This window comes from Tupaia chinensis, unplaced genomic scaffold (assembly GCF_000334495.1).
Source record: "Tupaia chinensis unplaced genomic scaffold, TupChi_1.0 Scaffold000671_1, whole genome shotgun sequence".
NCBI lineage: Eukaryota > Metazoa > Chordata > Mammalia > Scandentia > Tupaiidae > Tupaia > Tupaia belangeri.
Window position 1 is genome coordinate 4,728,763 of NW_006160193.1, and position 8,818 is coordinate 4,737,580.

The following is an 8,818-nucleotide window of genomic DNA, read 5'->3' on the forward strand; positions in this document are numbered from 1 at the left end:
CGCGTGCACGTCGTTGTCCTGCTCGTCCTGCGAGGTGTCTTGCAGGCCGTCATGCAGGCCACACTGACGGTAACGTTGCAGGTCGTCTTGCAGGGCTTCTCGCGAGACGACATCCTCGGCACCAACGACGTGTAGCTCCAAGCACCGGGGCTCGCGGGGGGCGGGGGCGCTGCCCTCCCGGGGGGCGCCTCGGACACCGAAGAACTCCCAGAGCGTCAGCCAGAAGCCGGGGGTGAACTGCAGGCCTCGGGGAGCCTGAGGGAGCAGGGCGTTGCGCTGCCAGCGGCCGGGGCCCAGGAACAGCTCGGCCCGCTCCCGGGCGGGCGCGGTGTTGGCGCCCAAAAAAAAAGCAGGGAGCGCCGGGGTCGGGGCCGAGCCACCGCGAAGGTGGGCGCGGGCAGCAGCGGGCGGCGCTGCCGGGCCCTGAGCAGCACCAGCATGGCGGCCAGGGCCAGCACGTTCTTCCAGGACAGGAGGCCGCGGAAGAAGTGCAGGACGACCGCCCGGATCTGGGCCATGCTGAAATGGGCTAGGAAGCTGTTGAGGATCTGGTCCACTGGGATCATGGCCAGGAGCTCCTGCTGGAGGGTCTGCGCGTGGAGCCCGTCCTGGTCAGGTGCATCTTCATTGTCCTCTTCTTCCCCGGATTCCGGTGACGGATCCCCGGGGGATCCCCTGGTGGCAAAAAGCAGGATGGGCCTAGCAGGCGTGTTCTGGAAAGCTCTTCGGTTGCGGCTCCTCCCGGGAGGCAGAGGGCGGCCGCCATCTTGTTCTGGCAGCTCCATGACGTCAAAGTTGAAGTGGGAGAAGAAGAAGACCCAATGCCCAGGGAGAAGTACGGTGAGCCTGTCATTATTCAGAGAGGCCAGATCCTCTGTGTTGAGAAGGATCATGATGGGCTCCTCGGTGTTCTCCAGGTAGCGGCACCACACCATGAAGGCAGCCCGTACTGGGAGGATCTTCATCTCCAGGGGCGAGTACCCATCCTCGATGGGGGAGACGTTGCGGGAGTAGAAAGCGCAGGAGACTCGCTTGCCAGTCTGGTCGTCTATTTGGATCAGGGAGGCGTGCAGAGCTGTTTTGGTGACGCCCGTGTCCAAGTAGAACGGGTTCTGGGGCTTGGGGTGGTGGAGAAGGGGCGCCTTGCGGAATGCCCTCTTCAGGCACTCGAAGGCCTCCTGCTCCTCCTCTCCCCAGTGGAACGGCTCGCACCAGCGGCTCTGCGAGCAGGGTGAAGCGCTCCACAAAGTGCCGGTAGGGGAAGATGAACTCGAACAGGTTTTGCAGGGACTTCCTGGAGCCAGGCGTAGGGTACCCTGTTATGATGGCCACGATGCTTTTGTTCAGTTTCACCCCCTTGGGGCTCACGACAAAGCCCAGGAATTCCGCCGTCTGGCGGTGGAACTGGCTCTTGTCCAGTGAGCAGTAGACTCTGTGGTGCCGGAGGCGGACTAGGACTTGTCGGACGTGCTGGAGGTGCTCCTCCTGACTCATTGAGTAGACCAGGACTTCCTGACCGTAGGAGAGCACAAAGAAACCTAGCATGTCCTTGAGGATGAAGTGAATCACCTTCTGGGGTATGACCGGGTCTGGGGATGGCGCAAAGGGCTGGTAGCTCTTCAGCTCCTGCAGCTCCAGACCGAACGCTGCCCTCCATACGTCCTCTGTGTGGCTGATGCTCATGCTTTCCCCCACTATGGTCCCACGCAGCTCCAGTTTTGTGAACCATGCAGCTCCATGCAACTGGTCAAACAGTTCCGGAATCATCTGTATGTAGTCCTGTCTGTCGGTCAGCATGTCCTGCAGGTCCCAGTATTCATCCTGTAGCCTGGCTATTTCTTGCATCCTGGCACCCACAGGTTCCCAAGGCGCGGTGGAGGGACATTCGTAAAAGGTCTCGCTGTGATCACTGTCTCCAGCCTGCTGAAGCTCAGAGGGCTCTGATTCAGAAAGATCATCGGATCCGTCTGAGCTTGGCTGGTCGGAAGTCTCCTCATCTGCTTCCTTCGGGTTAAACACGTCGGCCAGGTCTGAGTATGGGTGTGGCAGTCCGGGCAGCAGGCTCATGCTGTGTCTTTCCAGGGCGATGCATGGTGGGGGTGGGCGGAAGCAGTTCTTCAGACAGTAGGGAGAGTGGAAGGTGCAGCGACCTCTGATCCAATCGACCTCGGGGGCATGGACTCGGAGCCAGCTGATGCCCAGCACCACGGAGAAGTTAGGTGAAGGTATGATGTCAAATTCGATGGACTCCTGGTGGTTCTGGTGAATGCACACCAGGGGTTCGGTGTAGAGCCAGACAGGCTCGTTGCCAATCAGCGAGCCATCCACGGATTGGACCGGCTGTGGGTAGGGTTTCTCGTACAGCTCAACGTAGTGCTCTTGGGCGAACCTCTCGTCCATGAAGTTGCCGTCCGCCCCTGAATCAACCAGAGCCTGGACGGCAACACTGTGGTAGGGGTTCACTCTCACCATGAGCAGCAGGAAGAGGTGGGCACGCTTGATGGCCGGATGGACTTCACTGGGCAGCCAGCTGCTGACCATCCACCTCTCGGGAGCAGGTGAGTCAATCCAGGTCAGATTCCGAGGACGGGCCTCAGGGGGCAGCCTGAGCATTGCTCTCCTCTCTGCCAGCTTTTCTTCTATTTGCAGGATGAGCACGATCAGACTGTCCAGGGAATCTGGCTGAGGGACCCGGAATAGATAATGCCTGATGTCTTCATTGAGTCCCTGGCACAGGTGGGCCTGCAGGACTTCATCTGGCCAGCCCAGGACGGGGACCAGGCTCTGGAACTCATTGATATACTCAGTGGCAGAGCGACTCCCCTGCCTGACACTGAACATGGCCTCTTCTGCCACACGTAGGGTCTGCCGGTACTCAAACACCTCGGACATTGCCTCTAGGAAGGCTGGGAAGTCACCAATCAGGGGGCTGTTTTCCCTCAGCAGAGCTTTGGCCCATTCTAAGGCCAAGCCCGAGAGGTGGCAGATGACATACCCAACTCGCAGGTGGTCACTGTAGAACATTCTGGGGTAGCTCTGTAGGATCAGCTGACAGAGCACAATGAACTCGTGGTATTCTCTGCGGTCCCCAGAGAAGTGTTTCGGGGTGGGCAGTTGGCCTGCATTGATCCCTTGTATCAAGATTTCTTCTGCAACTCTTTGTTGTTCTTCGAGGTCATGCATTCGGAAGTACAGTGAGATGATGGACCTCACCATGGCCATATGTTCTGTAGTAGAGCACTCAGCCTGGCTTGGCTCGTCTTCAGGACTCTCCTCCTCTCCCAATTCTCTCAGGTCAGTGCTGTTCTGTGCTCTCTGGGCTCCGGGTGGCTTTCCTGATGCTTCTCTCATCCTCTCAGATGCTTCATTGAGTGAACCCTCCATTGGCTGGTGTGAACCATTGCATGACTCCTCCATGTCTTGGAGTAGGTCATTGGGTGGATCCTCTGTTTCCCTATGTGGGCCACTGGATGGCTCCTCCATGTCTTGGAGTAGATCAATGGGCAGCTCTTCCATTTCCTGGAGTGAGCCACTGAGAGGCTCCTTTCTTTCCTGGGCGGGGCCACTGGTGAGCGCTGCAGCCCTCTCCCTGCTGCCCGAGGTCTCCACAGTGGTGTTGGATGAGCCCTCGGAGGACTCCATTTGTTTTGATGATGGATTCTTACGCTCCATCATCGTCTCAAATGAGTCTTCAGAGGGTTCTATCATTTCGTCGAATGGAAAGGAGTTTCCCGAAGATTGGTAAGGTTTCCACGTGTCCAGTCAGTTCCTGGGACCGTGCAGATCAGAACCTGGGGGGGAGGGTAATGGGAGAAAGGCAGCAGTTTAGGGTCTTAGGAGGTCAGAGTCACGTTCTCAAAGACAGATGAGATGTTCAAGTGGTCACAACAGAGAGAAAGTGGGGAAAGCCTTTCTGGCCAGCCTCCTCGACTGGTCACCTTGGGCGACCCAGGGAGCGAGTATTTGTCAACCCCTGACCTGCCTCCCAGACTTAGGCTGTCTGCCTGGCCTGCCTACTTCCTCCATGGGTGTGAGAAATTCACAGCCCATAAATTCTGTGGAGCAACCAGCCAGAGCAGCCGCCGTGGCAGGCGGGCACCTGGCAGGACACACGGGCCGCCTCATCTCATCCTGGCACCATGCCTGGTCAGTCTTCCTTCCCTTGGTCACCCAGATATCACAGAGGTCACATCGTAGTGCCATTCGAAGCCACCCTGGCAGGCTTAGTGCTCTGGGGAAAGCCCAGCCCCGTGGCTGCAGAGGCGGGAATCTCTAGCAAAGACCCCGTTTGGCGGTATCCACCCTGTGTGTAGTCTGGCTAAGAGTTCGCTGGAGGCGAGAGTGAGCATTGGCACCATCCCGTCAACTGGGTCAGCAGCCCAGAATAGCTCTTATTTCCTGTCCCGGGTTCTAAGTCGAAATTTTGGGGGCAGTATGTAGAGGTTTGGGTTCTGGCATTTATTTTATTTTTTCCATATTGTGCTCGATACTTGCACATTTACTACTCGAGTATAACTCAGTCATTTTGCAGATTTCTCTTTCTCAATTCCTTTTCCTTCCAATGCTAAGTTTGCCCTGCTCAGAGCTGTTGAGGAGCTCTTCAGATCTCCCTACCCCTGTTAAATCTCCACTCTCATCGGCCTCCTTGTTTGTGTGGCTTCCGGGACTTCAAACATCCGACCTCCGTTCCACATGGTGCAGGCATATTTGCACACCTCTCGAGTCTGGGCTTTCCAATTCCTCTCGTTTACTCAGGTGGGGCTGGTCTCACTCAAACATACCCTTGTCCCCAGTGTAGGGTGTGTCTAGTAGAGCTGTGGTACTGAGGGGTTTCTGGGTGGGTAGGAGTGAACACGAGCTACCTTTCAAGTCTGATTGTCCAGGAATGGACTTTTGAAAATCTAGCACTGGGCGATTCTAGTGGGATGAGGTGGAGTTTGAAGAGACATCTTGCTTGGTTTGTTCGCACATTTCTTCTCTGCGGGGCAGAGCAAGTTAGACTGGGGTTATCCAGTGCAGTTACTGTTCTTTGTAAATTCAACAGCTTTTGTTACTTCTCCATGTTCTTCTTAGCCACTGGGCCAATGTATAAAAAAAGAGTACATTCCCTTATGTAAAGCTCTTCATTGGCTAGAACCCAAACTTTCCAACAGGAAACAAAATTTGCATCTGCTGTTTCTCAAAATGAAGTATGCCCTGTGAGCAGGACACATAAATTTGATCACACAGTCCCTCTGATTAAAGCTTTTCACTGTTTATTTACCGTCTGCAGTATTAAATCCAAACCTTTTAGCATAAACATAGCTGACAAGTAAACGCACCAAAACCATTCTCTGGCTAACATTTTAAAGGCCAAAGCATAATACAAAATTCCAATGATGTCATTCCTCAAGGTAGAGATCGTATTTTTTTAGCATGGTATACAAATTAGGAAAATCCTCCTCCCTCTGCTTATAGCAACATATACCGAGCACAGTGCAGAAATCAATTCATTACCTCTTTGTTAACGTTCTGCAAGATTTCTGCGGTGGAGTAAAGCATGCCAAGTCTCTAATGTAACATTCTAATTGAAAGACAAAGTTGGTCTAAGTTATCCATCTCCAGACTCTTCTATCAGAAATAAAACTCTCCGAACTTCTCTCACTTAAAACCCTTTATCGGGTAAAATGTAAATGCCTGGCAAGATGATTTAAACACCAGATTGATTCTACACACCTTCTTAGTTAAAGTCTGTCCTTAACGCGTTTACACATTTGATCACGTAAAAGATGGATTCAATCCTTCGTCTGTCCTGCCTTCGATCTAACCTAAATTACTCAGCATATCTTAATAGTCCTTAACATCAAAGTGTAAACTTTTGACAGATGCTTCCAAGTTATCCCATTTCTCTATTGAAAATGAGCAATCACCTATTATGTGAAGTTCTAGCCTCTTAGTGTAAAATAAAATATTTTTATCATGTAATTTGTCTGCCAATCAATCAATACAAACCTTCAAATCTCACCAGGCCACTCCTGCAACCTCTTATTGGCTTACTTCTAAACCTTTTCACATGAGATAAAAATTAGACCACGTCATTCCTGAAAATAAAAATTGTATTTCCTTGCAGATACATGAATTTGCTCTCGTAACTCGTACTTAAAGCTTTATAATATTTCTTAGTTACCTGTGAGATGAGGTCTAAGTTTTTTAGCCGAAACTAAAACATTTTACTGTATTTCTCTGTAGACTGCTTTCTCCAACAGACAAATTTCACCATGTCACGCTCTGAAAGTCTCTTAATAGCTGAAGTCTTAATTCTTGAGCATAGCATAAACATGTCAGTCTGTCATTCCTCAAAATAGTGTCCAAAGTTCTTAGCACACTATGTCAATTTAATCATATAAGACCAGCCCCATCTGTAAATGATCTCACTCCTCAAAACAAGGTACAGAGTGGGTGCCCTTGTGCCGAGGGGCTGTCTTTGCTGGGGCGTGGTCGATGATTATTCATTATCAGGTTCATCAAATTTAGACACTTTAGCATAAAATATGTTTTACCCTCCGATCCCTCTGGAGACAAAATGCTCACCACCTCACTCCATAAAACTCTTTCCTGGCTGAAGTCCAAACGCCTCTGCATGGGGATTCAAAAATGAGATCATCCCAGCTGCGAATGCTCAGATGGCTTCAACTCTCACGTAAAGTCACATCTCTTTAACATGTTAAACAATCGGATCGTGTTGTCTTAACCATAAAAGCACACTTTCCTAGCTGCGCTGAAGTGCATGCATTTCAGCATGTAACTTCTCCATTTAAGCCTTTTTGAAGTTTCTTCATTGCCCCTAACATAAAGTTCAACTACGTATCATAAAATGCAACATTTTACCATATAATTTATCTTCAGGCTGATCTATAAAACCCCAAATTGTACCCTGTCAGTCTTTGAAGCCCTCTATTGGCTTCAATCCAAACTTCACGAGCGTGTTATAAAAATCTGATCATGTCGTCCCTTCAAATAAAATTCACACTTCTAGCACAATATATAAATTTGATCTTGTACCTCTGCCTTGAAATCTAACAATGTCTTTTAATTGTGTGTGGAATAAAAGCCCACATTGTTAACATCAAATGTGAGTTCTGTTTTGTAAATTTTCCTGTATACTACTGATTAAATGCACAAAAAAAGTATGATGTCCCTCTGGGAGAAATTTTTATTGGCTAAATCAGATTTCTAAATCAAAATCTGATCATGCCAGAGCCTCAAAATAAATTCCAAATCTCTGTGCATTTACAATGTTGGTCTTGTAACTCCTCTGATTAAATCATTTGACTTTGGTGTCATCATTAGTCAATTTCTTTGGCATGTCCTGCAAATTGAACCTTGGCACTTCCCTCAACAAATACCATCAAAATGAGCCAGATCCTTAAATTTGTCGGTGTTTCCTTGTGGCTTATAATTTGAAGTCAAAAGCTCTTAGCCATAAGATGCATATATGTTTTTCATGTTTTCCACAGCTACATCTCACAAGCAAAAATCTCACCATCACATTTCTGAAACTGTTTGGAGAAGATCCAAACTTTTAACATAAAGTTTTGATCCTGCCGCTTCTCAAAATGAAATCCAGATTTCTTCCCATAAAATCAGATCTATTCACGAAATTCCCGCCTAAAATCTTTTCATGTATTCTCATCACTAACAGAAAGTCTTAATATTGATAATCATGGCTTCCCCAGCTTCAGGCCTTTCAAATTTCGTGTCCACAAGATAAAATAAAAATGCCCGAGCGTGAAATGGAGATCAGACCAAGCATTTCTTATGCTGAAATTTTTAGATTGTTCTTCATTACCTAGAATTGAAGACTTCAATTCCTTTTCATGAACCTCACATTTTTAACCATTTATACAATCCCCAGCTTTAATTCCTTGGTCTTCCTCAACTTTCTTTCTAGGAAAAGTGAGTTTCTTATCCCCTGACCCCAGGTAGATCTTCATTTTGCTGTCTTCAGGTCTTCCTTTTTTCCCCCAAGCCAACCTTTCTGCCCATGGTTCCTCCTGCTCACAGCAGCACGCCCTGACTGTTTTCTGGCCAGGCACTGTGTGCGACTCTGAGGCCGACTCCGAGGCTGCCCTGCCTGCAGGTCCTCACCGGCAAGGAGGTGACAGCTGCGCCCTGGAGGTAAAAGCCTACTGGAGTGAGGGGGGGTCCTGGGGATGAGGCCAGGGGCTGCCTTCTACCCCTCGTCTCCTTTGAGGCCCAGCGCTTACGTGCTGCCGTGGGAGGACTTTGAGTGCTGTTGGGACCCCTGTCCTGACCCCACTTATCGCTTCGGCTAGTCACCATGGGCTGCCTGTCTGACTCCTGACCCCTCTTTGGGCTTCACAGAGTCGTGTTCTCAGCCCTTCAGATGCAGCTCCATAAATGTTCTCAGCCTTCACGACAATTTCTTTAAGAAAGACCTACTGATTTGGAAGTACTCACTCACCAAAACAAGAAAAAAGGAAAAGAACAAGCAGGACTTAGGTATCTGGTTTGGGGTGGGAACTGCCCTCCATGTCTTTGAGTGGGACCCTCTCCCCCCGACACTCAGACAGACACCCCGGCCTCACCCTCGGTGCCAGAGCCTCAGTTGGGTCAGCTCCTTGCCTGCCTCTGAGCGAGTGCCCGTCAGGCTGGGCTGCCCACGTGTGTCTATGAAGGGTTGGGAGCGGGCTGGGGGCGGGGGGGCAAATCCCTCAGCGGATACCTCTCCCGGTCAACGCGCCTGTACAGTAGAGGAGGTCTGATTTAAAAATAGAGCTTGGAAGAGGAGGTGGGGGGATATTTAGGAGCAGAGTTG

The 8,818-nt window shown here is 50.3% G+C and overlaps 1 protein-coding gene and 3 non-coding genes across 4 annotated transcripts in view; 3 read left to right on the forward strand and 1 right to left on the reverse strand.

Annotated features, from left to right (window-relative positions):
* Positions 1-3,708, reverse strand: part of RTL1 (retrotransposon Gag like 1) — a 3,982-nt gene extending 274 nt beyond the window's left edge. The window contains 3 exon segments of the mRNA XM_006160017.2: positions 4-350; positions 353-1,206; positions 1,208-3,708. Coding sequence (XP_006160079.2) covers positions 4-350; positions 353-1,206; positions 1,208-3,708 — 3,702 coding nt within the window.
* On the forward strand, positions 1,924-1,979 carry MIR127 (microRNA mir-127). Its single transcript, NR_129443.1, has one exon. It is a non-coding gene; the product is annotated as a microRNA mir-127 (primary transcript).
* On the forward strand, positions 3,419-3,487 carry MIR432 (microRNA mir-432). Its single transcript, NR_129424.1, has one exon. It is a non-coding gene; the product is annotated as a microRNA mir-432 (primary transcript).
* Positions 3,636-3,691, forward strand: MIR136 (microRNA mir-136). Its single transcript, NR_129419.1, has one exon. It is a non-coding gene; the product is annotated as a microRNA mir-136 (primary transcript).
* Positions 3,709-8,818: the final 5,110 nt, after the last annotated feature.